Below are 16314 nucleotides of genomic sequence, written 5' to 3'. Positions count from 1 at the left end.
AGAATAATGCACTTGAACTTATCAAAGCTTTGTGATTGGCCGGTGTGACCCCATGTGTCGGGCCGTGGCTGGTGGGCAGTGGGCACTATTTCGCTGACGTTGTCCGTGTCAACAGGAGTGACAGTCCGCACACACACAAGACTGCAATTATGGCAGAAGCAAAAAATCCCAAAATGTATGATTTTCACTCCGAGTGGGAGGATGATTATTTTTGTATCTATTCCAATTCAAAGTCCATCTGTCTCATCTGCATTGCGAGCGTGGCTTTATCGAAGAAGAGTAATTTAGGAGCGGGATTTCTAAACAGTGCACAAACGCTACGAGACGGAATTCCCTCCTAATTCTGCCCTAGGCTCCCAAAAGGGGAGGGACCTGAAAGGACAGCTAAATGCACAGCAGTCTATTTTCACCAGGCCCAACAACAAGAGCAAGGCTGCTACCATAGCATCTTATCGTGTCAGTCACATTCTTGTGAAACACATGAAGTCTTTCAAAGACGGCGAAGTTGTGAAAAAAGCATTCCTGGAGGCTGCCGACGCGCTTTTGGGGACAGTAAAAACAACAGTAGCATTTCAACAGGTTTTTGATATAAAAAAAAACTCAAGTTAGATACCGTTATTAATCAGCTGTAAGTTTTAGTTTGTATGAACTTATTCATTATAATTATTGTACAAAATGGTATAAGAATACAAACTTAAATTGATTATAGTCTATTATCAATTCAGGTTAAGAAACTAGTGTTGCTCGCATCCTATTTTAAAAAAGGCATTTATTTTTATACTATACTAAAATTCAACAAAAAAAGGGTTTGATTCTATTAATTTTGTCTTTTATTGCACTTTGGCAGCAGATTCCGTAGCTTCAGATCCGAGTTGTCTTATTAGTAAGCCTAATTTATACTTTTGTAGCGACACTATTTTTATATAATGGCAAAGAAAGGGTTCAGTGTCTTTTCTTTTTTCCTGTGTCATATGTGGCAGCACTGTTCAATGTTTCTTGAAAACATTACCCACTGTAGTATGTGACATGTGAATACACTCCAACTCTGTATCAACAACACTGTTGTGTAACTTCAGTTAAATACTTGTATGTGTGTAGATTAGAAAGAGGTAAGATGAAGGATCTGCAGTATTTTATGAAGTATTAATCGTACAAAGGTCAGTTTTATACAAGTAGAAGTGTGTGTTTACCTGGTAGTAGGCTGTGAGTAATGGCTACGCCTCTCTATTTGGACTGGTAGATCTCGGCAGACTGGCAACTTTAAAAGTAGCTCTTGGTTCAAAAAAGGTTGGGCACCCCTGATATAGAGCAAACCTTTTGGCCTTTCATATCCCTGAAATGTTTATTTGGGCCAGTGCCGATACGTTCAGAGGTGCTCAGATTATTTACAAAAAAAGTAGCAATTAGCTACTAGTAGCAACTCCGTTACAAGTACAAGTCCTGCATTTAAAATGTTACTTAAGTATGAGTAAAAAAGTATTAGCAGTGTCGAAAATAAAAGTACTCCTTATGCAAAATGACCATTTTAAGCACAACATTTAAAATAAATATTGGTGCATTCATGTGTTCATCACTTTAATGTTGCACTTGGTATAAGTAGGGCTTATGTGAAATACTTGACGTACTACTGGGTAGCCTAACTATAATAATATGTGTTGATTTAAATATAAAGTAACTGCAAATACATCTGCAAAGTAACTAGTAACTAAACATGTAAAATTAATGTAGTTCAGAAGAAAGTACAACATTTGCTTATAAAATGTTTTAGAGTACAATTATAAAGTAGCAGAATGTGAAAATACTCAAGTAAAGTACCTCCTTTCTTTTCTTAAGTACAGTACTTGTGTAAATGTACTTGGTTACATTACACCACTGGATATGTTACATAAAGCCTTTATTGCCTAAAGAAACAGTTGTCCTCAACATAACTGTCACTGTTATTGTTTGTGTCTCCATCAACACCTTCTAGCTTACTGGAGCTCAGACGAGTCCAGGCACATTCCTTCTTCAGCTACATGAGAGCTAACACACAGGGCTGTTCGTAAACACTCGGTGACTCCATGACCTACCTGGCCCATGGGCTCATTTTCAGTGCCAGGCCTCTGCTGATACAGAAACCTGCTCCACCTGTTGCAAACCAGAACTTAACCGACACCTGAAATGAGACAGAGACAGTCAGCTGTTAGAGGTAGAACAGTTTGAAAGGCAGCATCACACAGTTTTCTCCACATGCTGAAGACTTGATCCGTCTCTAGTGGATCTCCTGATAAAGTGTGAGCAGACTGACCGATCCGTCACTCTTGACCCTCTCTGCTGCCTCGATGGGATGGTCCAGACTGGGCCGTCCCAGGTACACATCCTGGCTGTGGTGGTAGGTGGAGAGCAGCTGCAGCAGGCTGGGCAGGATCACGTAGTTATCATCATCCACGTGGCAGAACCACCTGCAACACACACAGTCAACATTGCACTGTGAATACTGTATGTGTTGTGAAATCCTAGAAATATCATGGTTAGATTGGTTAAAAGGAAGTGTTAGGCTGATTGTCCATATAGGACGATAGCAAAGGTTTCTTTTGCAAATCTCTTAACGCTGGAAATGGCATTGTAGAAAATGGAGAAATGCAAGATATTGATGCTATCTATCGTACAACAGCAGATTTTAAAATATTAGAAACAAAAAAACGCTTGTCTGTTCAAATCAGATCACTTTCACTCACTTTTTCTGAGACTCTATGAATTTATCGTACTCCACAGACATCTTGCAGCACAGAGCCTGGCGGGTGTGAGCGGCTGAGCAGTTAGTGTTGATGATGTTCACTCCTGGAGGGGGACAGCAGTTCAGTTACATGCTGCTGTTGACATACAGCTGTATATTCCATGTTTTTTTTTTTTTTATAATTGCCTATGTGTATGTTTTTCATTATTTCAGCACAAGTTGTTGTACACATTAGACAGACAAAGGTGTTACATTTTGCTCTTATTATTATACGAGGACTGTCCGGCTTCCCACCTGTTCTCATGCGGAGCTCCTTGTCTTCACCATCAGTGAAGATGTAGGTCTGAAACACACAAAGACACACCGTTAAACTGATCCATTGTCTTATACTGGGACACTATGAAGTGCTCCATAGTTTGCTTGTAGACACAATAGTGCAAGACAAATTCAAAATAAAAGAGAAGGGCAACACTTTATATTAAGGTACACAAATTAACCATCAACTAGTTGTTAATTAACATGCATATTAGCAGTATATTGGCTCTTTATTAGTCATTATAAAACACTTATTAATGCCTTATTCTACATGACCATATTCTAGAAGTAATAAGCCATTAGTTGAGAGTTTTTCCTCAATAACCCTTTAATTAGTGCTTATTTATTGCAAGTAAGGAAGTTGTTGTACAGGAGTTTGTCTTAATATGCGCTGCTTAATATGGGCTTAATAAGGCAGTAGTACCACAAGAATAGTAATTCTCCCATAATAACACTTAACAAATATGATCTATTCTCATGTAACAAGACATTAAACTATACGTGTTAATTAAGTCTAAACAACTCAAAATTAGGTATTTATATCTGAGAACATGTTCCCTATTTTAAAGTGAAGTCTTGTTCATAACCAATAAGCTAGTAGTTTGACTCTAATTGACCTGAACAGGTTCCCTATTCTAAAGTTGCCTCCTCTTCACACTTTGTAAATACATTATAGCACACAACTACTGAAATTAACCTCAACAGTAGCTACATGAACAAAGTAGGCACACGTTGAAATGTCTGTTTTATTAATGAACCACTAAAGAGAGGTTCACACACATCAAAACATGTCAAGTTTCTCCAAGGCTGAGAACACATAATGCAGCCTGTACTTATAATAAAAACAGATTTTTAACAGAGTTTATGTATTTGTGATCAAACTGTGTGACCTGCTTGTATGTACTTACACACTAGGTGTACTGTTCTCTCTATGTGTTGTACTGTCTCAGTGTGAACATAGATTAAACAGCCAGCCAAACTCTTTTGAGAGCCAGGGAATGGAGAGACAGCAAGCGCATTTCGTGGCATCTGCGGGCAGTGGCAAGTACTTCCGGCATCTGCCACAGAGGCCGCTACTCCGTGGTATCTGTGGCAAGTATATGCCACAGATGTGGTATCTGTGGCAAGTATATGCCACAGATCCCACAACTTGCCGTGGCAAGTATATGCCACAACCATGCCACAACTTGCTGTGGCAAGTATATGCCACAACTTGCTGTGGCAAGTAAATGCCACAAGTTAAGAGTTAAGAGAAGGTTTACGGTAGCTGCCACTCGCCTTCCGTGGCAAATGCTGATATTTAAATGTCGCTGTTTTGGTATGACTTTATCGGATGATCTGTACACAAGACTGATGATCTGTGACTGATGGTCCGATCATATTTTTCAAAAAGATTAAACATTATATGTTCTATAGATTTTACTTGGAGAACGTGGTTTGTTAAAATAAATAAACGTGCTATTTTTATGATAATACTCAAGATATATTATTAGTAAGTTGACATAAAGATCTAACATTCTTGAACAGAGGTGGGAAATAGGCTAACTTGTATACTCAAGTACTGTACTTGTGATTTAGAAATAGCCTACTTGTACTTTAGTTGAGTATGTAAATGGTATGTTACGTAGTAGGCTACTTACCCCACTACAATTCAGAGGTAAATTGTGTAATTGTAGCCTACTCCCCTACATTTATTTAATACGCTACCTTTAGTTACTTACTACAGATTCTGATTAATGATGATACATATAATCAAGTCTTAAATCAGACTTTATAGTTGCTCCTGGAGTAAATTCACAAGATACCCTACTACAGTATACAAAGTCATTAAAACTAGCTGCACCTTTACCAGCTTTGAGAACACTTTCATGATCAATCATTATAATGAAAACATGTAATATGCACTTTAAGTATATTGTTATGGTAATCATTTTGCGCTTTTACTTGAGTAACATTTTAATGCATGACTTTTACTTGTAACAGAGTATTCCAACATTTAGGTTGGCTACTTCTACTTTTACTTCACACTAGAACCGCCAGGGGTCGCTGTATAGCCTACCTAAAACCACCAACGTGTCAAATGAACGAATGCATTGATTTTCAAGGTACAATATTATTTTATTGATCATACTAGAACACAATGAGTGTTGCCATTACTCGCCGTGGCATGTGCCTTGGCATTTGTGGCATCTCCCACGGAGGCCACTACTCTGTGGCATCTGTGGCAAGTATTGCCACAGATGCCACAACTTGCCGTGGCAAGTATATGCCACAACTTGCCGTGGCAAGTAAATGCCACAACTTGCCGTGGCATTTGCGCATGCTGAACGGGAGTTGCCACAAGATGCCAGAGTTAAGAGAAGTTTTACAGTAGCTGCCACTCGCCTTCCGTGGCAAATGCTGATATTTAAACTCGTATTTATCGTGTAAAATGTCGCTGTTTAGGCATGACTTTATCGGACTGATCTGTACACAGGACTGATGTGCGATCTCTATTTTTCAAAAAGATAATAAATGATCATTTATATTCAATTTTACTTGGAATAGCCTACGTTGTTTGCTAAAATAAACAAACGTGCTATATCTATGATAGTAGGCTAAACATAGGCCTATATTGTAATAAAAAAAGAAATATTGGCAAGTGAGCGTTGCAACGCAAGCCCTTTGCAATTGTCGCTTCTTGAGGGGAGTTTCCACTGCTTGCTACGATAACCAGGTGTATTGTTACTAGTAAAGACAAATAATTAAAAAATAAATATCTGTATTGACACAGCAACGTGTACAATGGTGTTATTAGACTTGGCTACAGACTTAGGGCAGCACCATGAGAATGATAAATACTTAAATAAACAAGAATGTTCTCTTAAGCATGATACTCCAAGCAATCCTCATTTAACCGTATAAAGTTGATTTAATATGTTGAGGAAAGAGGGTTACAATGTAATATAATTACACCCTTGTTAAAACTTTTTTTGTGCATCAGTAAAAAGGTTATATGTCATGCATGCAAATATCAAATCATTGTGCTGCTAATTAACATAAACAGATTTTGATATGATACGTTGTATTTACTTTATTTATCTAAAATGTTGAATCTTTGCGTTACAGCAGTGATAAGGGATAGGAAACATAAAATAATAAAAAGAAACAGGAAATAATTTACACATTATTAGTAGATATTTATCTACAGAGTATCTAAAGAATAAACAATATAGCCTACTGAATATGTAAGAATACACTATAATAAACCATCTTACTAAAACCAATAGAAACATATATTTGTCTTTCTTAACCCTTTCATGCATGAATTATGAAAGCCTCACTCAGGATTTTTTTTACCAGGTACTTTTATTGCTCTTGGGGCATGAAAAACAAGATTTTAACTTTAGTTTATTTTTATCTAGTTTTTTCAAATTTAGAACATTTAAAAATACATTTAAAAAAAGAATTTTAAGGATGATGTTTTATAATAATATATCTTGAGTATTATCATAAAAATAGCACGTTTATTTATTTTAACAAACCACGTTCTCCAAGTAAAATCTATAGAACATATAATGTTTAATCTTTTTGAAAAATAGAGATCGGACCATCAGTAACATTTCATCAGTCTTGTGTACAGATCAGTCCGATAAAGTCATGCCAAAACAGCGACATTTTACGCGATAAATACGGGTTTAAATATCAGCATTTGCCACGGAAGGCGAGTGGCAGCTACCGTAAACCTTCTCTTAACTCTTAACTTGTGGCATTTACTTGCCACGGCAAGTTGTGGCATATACTTGCCACGGCAAGTTGTGGCATATATAAGTTGTGGCATATACTTGCCACGGCAAGTTGTGGCATGGTTGTGGCATGGTTGTGGCATATACTTGCCACGGCAAGTTGTGGCATCTGTGGCATATACTTGCCACAGATACCACATCTGTGGCATATACTTGCCACAGATACCACGGAGTAGCGGCCTCTGTGGCAGATGTCGGAAGTACTTGCCACTGCCTGCAGATGCCACGAAATGAGCCAGGCCCTACTGAGGGAATGAGCAGCCATGCTCCTTTATTGACTTATTTGCAGTCCACTGACATTCAAACAGTTAAACTATAAAAAGAAGAAGTTACAAGGCACTTAATGATCTCATACATGTATGCAAGTGTAACATACACAGATTAACACATAGGACCGATAAGTGTAAACAAGGTAAATATAGCTAATGCTAGCTGTACAATAAGCATTTATACAGGCTAGTATGGCTAACGCTAGCATGTATGCTAACGCTACCGTGTATGCTAACGCAGCGTTTCTCAAAGTGTGGGGCGCAGAGATGTGATAGGTGGGTCTTGAATGGACATGAAGAACGGGAGTTTATTTATTTATTTTTTATATATTTTTATTTATTTTTTTAATACATTTTTTGGACCTCAGGCCGGAATCGAACCTGGGTCCTCGCGGACTGTTAGTGGACTGTTACAGCCGGAGACTCACAACGGCGGTGGACTTTCACAGCGCCGGATCCGCCGGAGCCTCGCAACGGCGGGTGTTTGCGGTGGCGGTTGCGGTACCGGCGCTGTGAAAGTCCACGGCCCACCTATGTCAGAGCCAGCGGCCCACCAAAGGCAGCAGCCCAACGGGAAAAGTCCCAAATCTCCCGATGGCCAATCCGAGCCTGCTCACACACACACACACACACACACACAACTGAAACCAAAATCATTTACAGCGTTGCAGTCGGGAAGAAAAGCAATGTGGAGCGGCACCTCACCACTTCACAAGGAGTTTAACCGTGACACTTTTCGAAATCCCGTTTGTGTCCCCCCACTTTACAAATAGGCCTATGTTTATTATAATTTTTGAACGCAAGCCGTCATCGCCACGGAGGAGCTTAAAAGAAAAGTTTAAAAGGGGAGTGATTAGTAAAATATGCATAAATAAAAAGAAAGAATGCTAACTAGGTAACATATGATAAGAATAAACACGTTTAAATTATTTGTTATTGGTTTTGATCATATTCTAAAGATGTTTGGATTATTGAAAAGTATACAGCTCCCTTTCAGTGTGTTGAGAGCTGTATCCATAAATTCTTTTTTTGCTCAAAGTGCACCAGATTGAGGCTTCAACACTTCAACATTAAAAAAAATCTTCCCGGGGGGTGCATGCCCCCGGACCCCCCTAGAGGAGGTGAGGTCCACCCCCTAATAAAGCAGGTTAAAATAATTAAATTGCATACATTTTCTTTTCGTAAACATTGAAAACGGGTCCCACAGACCCAAACAGCACACAAAGGTTAAAGGTCAGCATGTAATAATGTTCAAATGTGCTAAATATATACACTTCAAAAAAACAAAAAAAAAGTAGCTCACGACTTGTTTTATTTTTTGAAAGTAGCTCTCATCCTAAAAAAGGTTGGAGACCCCTGTTAGAGAACGATACATTTTGACAATTTTAAGCTTGGCCTACCATTTTATTGGAGCGATGAGGAACAGGTGGGGCTTGAAAAGGCCCACCTGTTCAAAGTGGGGAATGACAGAAAAAGTTTGAGAACCACTGTGCTAACGCTAGCGCGAATGCTTACGCATTTTGTCATTGTATAGAAACATTTCCACATGTCATCACATAAACACAATACATGTTACTAATCCTTACAGTGTAAGTCTCACACTTACACTCATTGCTTTCTGACGGACTTGACCCTTTTACTCTTCAGGTTGCAAAAGGGAAAATTAGTAGCAGTCTACTCATGGATGTCTTGTACCCGGTTCACTGGCTAACCTTCAGTACACATTCTACAAAAATATGAAACATACAGGTCAATATCCCCTTGCTATTGGTAGCTGAACTGGCAATACCCCAAAACATATTCTTAGATATAAATGTTGAGTTATTTAGACACAATTAACACTTATAGTTTCATGTCTTGTTACATAAGAATAGATCATATTGTTGTGTTATTATGGGAGAATTACTATTATTGTGCTACTACTGCCTTATTAGGCCCATATTGAGCAGCGCATATTAAGACCAAAACTCATGCACAACAACTTCCTTACTTGCAGCAAATAAGCACTAATTAGAGGGTTATTGAGGAAAAACTCTCAACTAATGGCTTATTACTTGTAGAATATGGTCATGTAGAACAAGGCATTAATAAGTGTTTTATAATGACTAATAAAGAGCCAATATACTGCTAATATGCATGTTAATGAACAACTAGTTGATGGTTAATTTGTTTACCTTAATATAAAGTGTTACCAAGAGAAGTAGAGAAAGAGCACATTTAATATCACTGTGGAGTTGTGTCTTTCTGACTATGGTATGTTCTTGAGCTTTAAATGTGAATGTGGAACCAACATGGATGTCTGTCTGTGAGTTTCAAAAATTGTAAATTAATTTGTTGATTATTCAAACACAACATGAAAGCAGCATAAATCATACATGTTAACGTAAATAAAACATAATATGTGATTCCGGCCCATGATTGTTATCTGTTTCAAAATGTAATGTTCTTCCTAGGTCCATTCTACACCCTTCCACAAAGGTTTATGAAAATCGGGGCTGTAGTTTTTCCGTAATCCTGCTGATAAACAAACGAACAGACAATCCCAGCTGAACACATGTGGAAGTCTATTTGTATCTTTTGGTTTTTCTTAAGGTTCTGTTGTGCAAATAAAACCCAAGTTCAACTAGACAAACAGAAAGATCAACTGCTACATTGACAGTAAAGTTTGGACCATTTCATCAATGAGCTTCAGAACCAGAAATGTAAAGGCAGATTTGAGTTTTGTATACTTTGCACATTAGAAAGAAGCTTCCAGAATGCCCCGACCTTTCTGCTTACTGCTGCATTATAATATAATGCTTCTGCACCTCTACAAGAATCTACTGCTTTCCCAATGTTGACTCCCTTCATTCTGTTTTATGAATTGTATTGCTTCATTTGTTTACGTCAGGGGTGTCAAACTAAATTTCACCGCGGGCCACATTAGCATTATGGTTGCACTCAAAGGGCCGGTTGTAACTTTAAGACTATATAATATATATAAAATAATGTGTTATATGACATTATTGCCTCTGCATTGGATTATTATCGGATAGGGTAATAACTTCATAATTAACTACGTCTGAAAGCAAAAGTCTAGGGCAAATAATTGCAAGTCCTTTCAGTGCGCATGTCAAAAAATTAGATGCATTGTGGGACATGTAGTTAATTGGCAACGTGCTTCTGTAAAGCGGCATGTAACCGTATAATAAACGTATTATATTCTTTGCAAGCTCTTGCAGGGCCACATAAAATGAAGTCGCGGGCCGTTTTTGGCCCCCGGGCCTTGAGTTTGACACCCCTGCTTTACGTGGTGTCTTACTCCCTATGTAAAGCCTTTCTGTCTGAAACGTGCTATACCCTTACAGAGTGAGCAGACAGATACAGGCCTCTCAGACCCTGCAGGCTGGCGTTGACTCCCCCTCACCTTCTAATGACACACTCAAGAGGCTTGTTGAACTTGACCTTGAAGGACTTCTAATAAATAAACATCATCCATGTCTATATGTGATGACATCTTCTGGAAGAGCCACACTGACAGATTTACATTACAGCTGCTTTTAATTTTACAAGCAGCTGCAATCACAGGGGGCAGACTTTACTGACCTGAGGGCAGTCACATAAAAGAGCTACAGGCCCAGCAGTACATGTTAGTTACAGTTGACAGCTAACAGAGAGCAGACTCACAGTGGAGCTGTTCATACTGCAGCACACTCTTCTCTCTGACATGTCTGGGTGACGTGAGGCAGAGTGCTGCTGAACCTCCTTCCCTCCACACTGAGGCTCTTTGTGCAGGGACTTACTAACTGAGTAATAGTTCTCAATACAGAGCTGCTCACTGTGCTTTCTGTCATATTTATGAACCATAGAACAGAACCATCATTCGGGCAGCAGAGCGGAAACGGTGGAAATCCAAACACCCTGATAACCTCCTAACCTATCAGGCTCTGCTCTCCTCTTTCTCTGCTTCCATCTCTCAGGCATACAGCACTTTCTTTCAAGATAAGATCCAATCTTCCAACTCCAATCCCAAAAAACTATTCTCTATCTTCTCCACCCTCCTTGACCCCCCCAGAGCCCCTTCCCCCTGTGACCCTAGATAACAAACTATCCTTCACTGCAAACATCGCTGCAACAACCCGCTGCTGCAGATACACTCTTTACAACATCAGGAGAATACGTCCCCACCTGACCCAGAAAGCGACGCAGGTTCTGGTCCAGACTCTCGTCATCTCACGCCTAGACTACTGCAACTCCCTCCTGGCTGGTCTACCTGCATGTGCCATCCGACCTCTGCAGATCATCCAGAATGCAGCGGCTCGTCTGGTCTTCAACCTTCCTAAATTCTCCCACACCACGCCGCACTTCCGCTCCCTTCACTGGCTTCCGGTAACTGCTAGAATCCACTTCAAGACACTGGTACTTGCGTACCATGCTGCAAATGGATCTGGCCCTTCCTACATCCAGGACATGGTTAAACTGCACACCCCAGCACGTGCACTCCGCTCTGCATCGGCTAAACAGCCACACATCTTCCGGTGCAGACAGAAAACTCATCTCTTTCGACTCCACTTCGAGCAATAAAAAAAAAAGCATAGATACTACCTAAGCACTTACATACTAATACAGGACTGGCTTATCTAAAGCCAGTTGAGTAGCACTTGAAATGTTTTAGCTCTATGAAACCTGATGTACTTATATGATTCTGTTTTCTTCAAGGTTGTATCTTCTTGGTCGAATGCACTTATTGTAAGTCACTTTGGATAAAAACGTCAGCTAAATGCAATGTGATGTAATGTATGGAGTACTTAGGACTACTTTAAACCAAAGCCAAAAAGTATTTATTCACATTCGACTTAGCGTTTGTTCAGAGACTTGAAGCATTAAAACTAGCCTGTCAATCGTCAGGTTTCGACACAAATATATCGCACATTTTAATCAAAATTCGAGAACATCTGGTAAAGAGAATGAATGCTTATCAAATTCCCAAACGTTATGTGGTTATTGTGAGTTAGTTATGGACATATAAAGCAGAGGGTGTCAACTCTCCAGTCAGAGTCATTGCAGAAGAAGAGGGCACAACAAGATGACATCATTTAAACAGCGCCAGTCTACCCTCAAACAACTCAAACTCTAGAACTGAGGAAACTGGGATTAAACATGACATTTGTGTTAGTTTCATGTATTAAAGTGAGGAGTTACATCAGAACTGTGTGGAGTGATGAGGAGAGCAATATTTGTTAAGTCACATGCTTCATGAACGCATCCTTATTCATTTAGTCTGTTTTCATTTCACTGTTGCATTTTGCTTGAATACGATAATGCTAACAGTACCGAAGGAGTGGCAGACCGGGGTGGTGGTTCCCCTTTTTAAAAAGGGGGATCAGAGGGTGTGTGCCAATTACAGAGGCATCACACTACTCAGCCTCCCCGGGAAAGTTTACTCTAAGGTACTCGAAAGGAGGGTCAGGCCGATTGTCGAACCTCAGATTGAGGAGGAACAATGCGGATTCCGTCCTGGTCGTGGAACGACGGATCAGCTTTTACTCTCGCAAGGATCCTGGAGGGGGCCTGGGAGTACGCTCATCCAGTCTACATGTGTTTTGTAGACTTGGAGAAGGCGTATGACCGGGTTCCCAGCGAGTTACTGTGGGAGGTGCTGCGGGAGTATGGGGTGAGGGGGTCTCTACTCAGGGCCATCCAATCTCTGTACTCCCAAAGCGAGAGCTGTGTCCGGCTCCTCGGCAGTAAGTCGGACCCATTTCAGGTGAGGGTTGGCCTCCGCCAGGGCTGCGCTTTGTCACCAATCCTGTTTGTAATATACATGGATCGGATTTCGAGGCGTAGTCGTGGGGGAGGGGGTCTGCAGTTCGGTGGACTAAGGATTGCACCACTGCTTTTTGCAGATGATGTGGTTCTGATGGCTTCATCGGTCTGCGACCTTCCGCACTCACTGGATCGGTTCGCAACCGAGTGTGAAGCGGCTGGGATGAGGATCAGCACCTCCAAATCTCAGGCCCTGGTTCTCAGCAGGAAACCGATGGACTGTCCACTCCAAGTAGGGAATGAGTCCTTATCCCAAGTGAAGGAGTTCAAGTATCTCGGGGTCTTGTTCTCGAGTGAGGGAGAATCGGAGCAGCGGGAGCGGTACTGCAGTCGCTTTACCGCACCGTTGTGACGAAAAGGGAGCTGAGCCAGAAGGCAAAGCTCTCTGTCTACCGCGCCATTTTCGTTCCTACCCTCACCTATGGTAATGAAGGATGGGTCATGACCGAAAGAACGAGATCGCGGGTACAAGTGGCCGAGATGGGTTTTCTCCGCAGGGTGGCTGGTGTCTCCCTTAGGGATAAGGTGAGAAGTTCGGTCATCCGGGAGGGACTCGGAGTTGAACCGCTTCTCCTTCGCGTCGAAAGGAGCCAGTTGAGGTGGTTCGGGCACCTAGTTAGGATGCCACCTGGGCACCTCCCTAGGGAGGTGTTCCAGGCACGTCCAGCTGGGAAGAGACCAAGGGGTAGACCTAGAACCAGGTGGAGGGATTATATCTCTTCGCTGGCCTGGGAGCGCCTTGGGATCCCACAGTCAGAGCTGGTTGATGTGGCCAGGGAAAAGAAACTTTGGGGCTCTCTGCTGGAACTGCTACCTCCGCGACCCGACCACGGATAAGCGGGAGAAGATGGATGGATGGATAATAATGCTGTCAGATCAACTCTGAGATTGTTCTTGCATCACTGCAGCTCCATTAGCACATCAACAAGGAATTGCAGAACATTCTGTTGGCTCAGCTACTTATAAACAACTTGATTAAATAGATATGGATTCTGACCCAAGGCAGATGAGGGTGGAGTAAAGATTTATAGTCTTATAAATTTCCTGTGGTTCCACTAAATGTCAAACTAAGGACATCACAGATGCATCTCTTAATGTGACAAGGCAACACCCTGAACACCAGCATACCGCAGACACAGGGTGTCCACAGGCCTCCGTCAGACCCATCAGCCCTGACAGCCTGTAAACTGCAGAGCTGCTGCTGGTGGTGGTGCTGGAACCCTGCTGCTCCGTCACCACCATCCACTTTGTGCTGCAGGAATGTGCTTATTTATTCAAAGATGTGCTCAGAACTGTATGAAAGTACTTTAAGTTAAGTAACAAGCCAGTGTGAAAATACAAAAGCAGCATCTGGCCTCAGTGTTTTCAGGTTGTTTTTATAAAGCTCTCTGAACAGATACATTGATAATGAATCATTATTATTAGTTGCAGCTCTACAAACGTCACCACTTCCCATAAGATCCTAATAGTTCTCATGCAAGCATTGGTTTACAGATTGTGAGCTGCATGAAGATGTGTCCGAATGTTATGACCTGTTGTCAGTATGCAGCGGACATCTTGAATCAGAATACCTCTATTATTCCCACAGAGGGGACATTTGCATCGTTACAGCAGGAAAGAGCCACAGACAGCTTCATGTTACCTATGTTAAGAAAAAAGTAATAAGTTACTATGATATAACAAAAATATAATATAAAAGAAATAAAATAAAAATACTTTCCAAAATACAAATCCTGTAACAGTTCTTAGGATTTAGCAGCCAGGTATACATTACACAATTATTAATGGCATGTATATAATGTATATATTGCACATACAGCACACAGTATGATGGTATTTAACTGCAGCAAGTTACACAAAACATGATAATAAACTTGTGAGTTATTGTACAGGGCCCCTGGCAGCCATATTGGATGGTTCAGCTCTTGTGTAACAGGCATTATGGAGAGTGGTTGTTTTGCTTAACTACCACAACAGTTAGCAAATGGATTTGGGGTTTTGGACTCTGAGCTGCATATAAAATGTGATTTATTTTGGGAAATGATGCCAAGTTGTATACTTGCAAACCCCAGTATTCAGGGGGATACAATTCCGTGTCAATCTGTTACGTCATTTAGGCCCAAAGAAACGTTTTCCTCTTGGCTTACATTGGGAAAGAGATGTCACTACGAAAATGGAAGCACGCAAGACTTTGGTACTCATTTCTGAACCACTCTATGGAAGTGAAAGACAATTCTGTGTTGATAAGTCGCAGACCAACGTTCATATGAATAAACGAGGCCCCGTCTGCAACGCTGTGTTCAGTTCACTTTATCCATCCATGACTCAGGGCTGCAGCTACAGATATAGGTGTGATTACATCATCACAATGTGTCTCTTTTGAGCCAGTCATGCAATTTGCTTCATTTGAAGAAGTTGACATGCTGATGAAAACAAATGATTAGTCTTTTGTGAAAGTCTGTTTCCACTCCAATAGTCTAACAGCACTGCACTCCATTGTTGGAATTCAGTAGGGCTGGGAAATAATTCAATATGATCCTCATCTTTCAATGGAATCATATTGTGATGAACTGATATATGGAGAAGAATAAAGAAACCCTCCTCACCTGTTCTTTAGCTCGGGAAACCCAGGTCTGGATCAGCAGCTCCAGTCTGGACTTGTGATACTTCCTGGTAGTCTTTACTGCAATAAAAATGTCCTTTAACTCCAACAGGTCCCGTGGCCTGGACGCTGAAACTCTACCACCCTTTCCCCCAGGAAGCGCTCCTTTTTTGGAGTCCGTCCCTCTTTTGGGACTGTGGATCTCATGTGTGATCCCATTAGTCTGGATGGGTCTGCCCCACCCTGCCGAGTTAGTCTCCTCTGAGTGTTCAGACCCTCCTGGAGCCCGGAGGTCCTCCGGAGCGGGGCGGACTTGGGGCCGGGGCTGAGGCAGGTCCAGCTGGCGGGCCTGAGGCTGGAGGGCTGGGATGAGCAGGAGCAGGAGGCCGCAGAACGCCAGGGAGAACAGGAAGCAGAACTTGCTGACACCCACTGAGGCTATATGCATCCTGACTGGCCAATGGAGCGTCTTCGTCAGCCTCCAGGGCTGCAGCCACTGCCGACACCACCCTGACCCATCCTCACACCGTCAGGAGGAAGCCTGCACAGGGACAAGGGGAAGATACAAGTATTAAAGAGGCATATTCACACTCTTAACATTTAATGAGACAAGACTTCAGCAGACACAAGCTGCATTCAGCAGTGGACCGGGTACTCAGAACTTTTGCTGAAGTAAAAGTAGTAATACCCCGATGTAGAGATAGAAAAGCAACATGTGGCATATGAGTATTTTCATTTTGTTCCACACAGGAAAAATTTAATGATTTTAAAATGGGTATAAAACTCTGCTTTACAGAGCTATTTTAAACAGCTAGGGTTCAA

The 16314-nt window shown here is 41.2% G+C and overlaps 1 protein-coding gene across 1 annotated transcript in view; it reads right to left on the bottom strand.

The window, feature by feature from the left end:
- The window catches only part of rfng (RFNG O-fucosylpeptide 3-beta-N-acetylglucosaminyltransferase), a 32585-nt gene that overhangs the window by 14607 nt on the left and 1664 nt on the right, over window positions 1-16314 (bottom strand). The window contains exons 2-6 of the mRNA XM_079657218.1: window positions 15497-16033; window positions 3011-3059; window positions 2718-2820; window positions 2288-2441; window positions 2070-2155 (exon numbers count right to left, since the gene is read on the bottom strand). Coding sequence (XP_079513344.1) covers window positions 2070-2155; window positions 2288-2441; window positions 2718-2820; window positions 3011-3059; window positions 15497-15940 — 836 coding nt within the window. The 5' untranslated portion in view covers window positions 15941-16033. The remainder of the gene's footprint in view (window positions 1-2069; window positions 2156-2287; window positions 2442-2717; window positions 2821-3010; window positions 3060-15496; window positions 16034-16314) is intronic.

Source organism: Notothenia rossii (genome assembly GCF_949606895.1).
Source record: "Notothenia rossii genome assembly, chromosome: 11".
NCBI lineage: Eukaryota > Metazoa > Chordata > Actinopteri > Perciformes > Nototheniidae > Notothenia > Notothenia rossii.
Note: the sequence above shows the minus strand (reverse complement) of the source record. Positions and strands in the feature narration are given on the sequence as shown.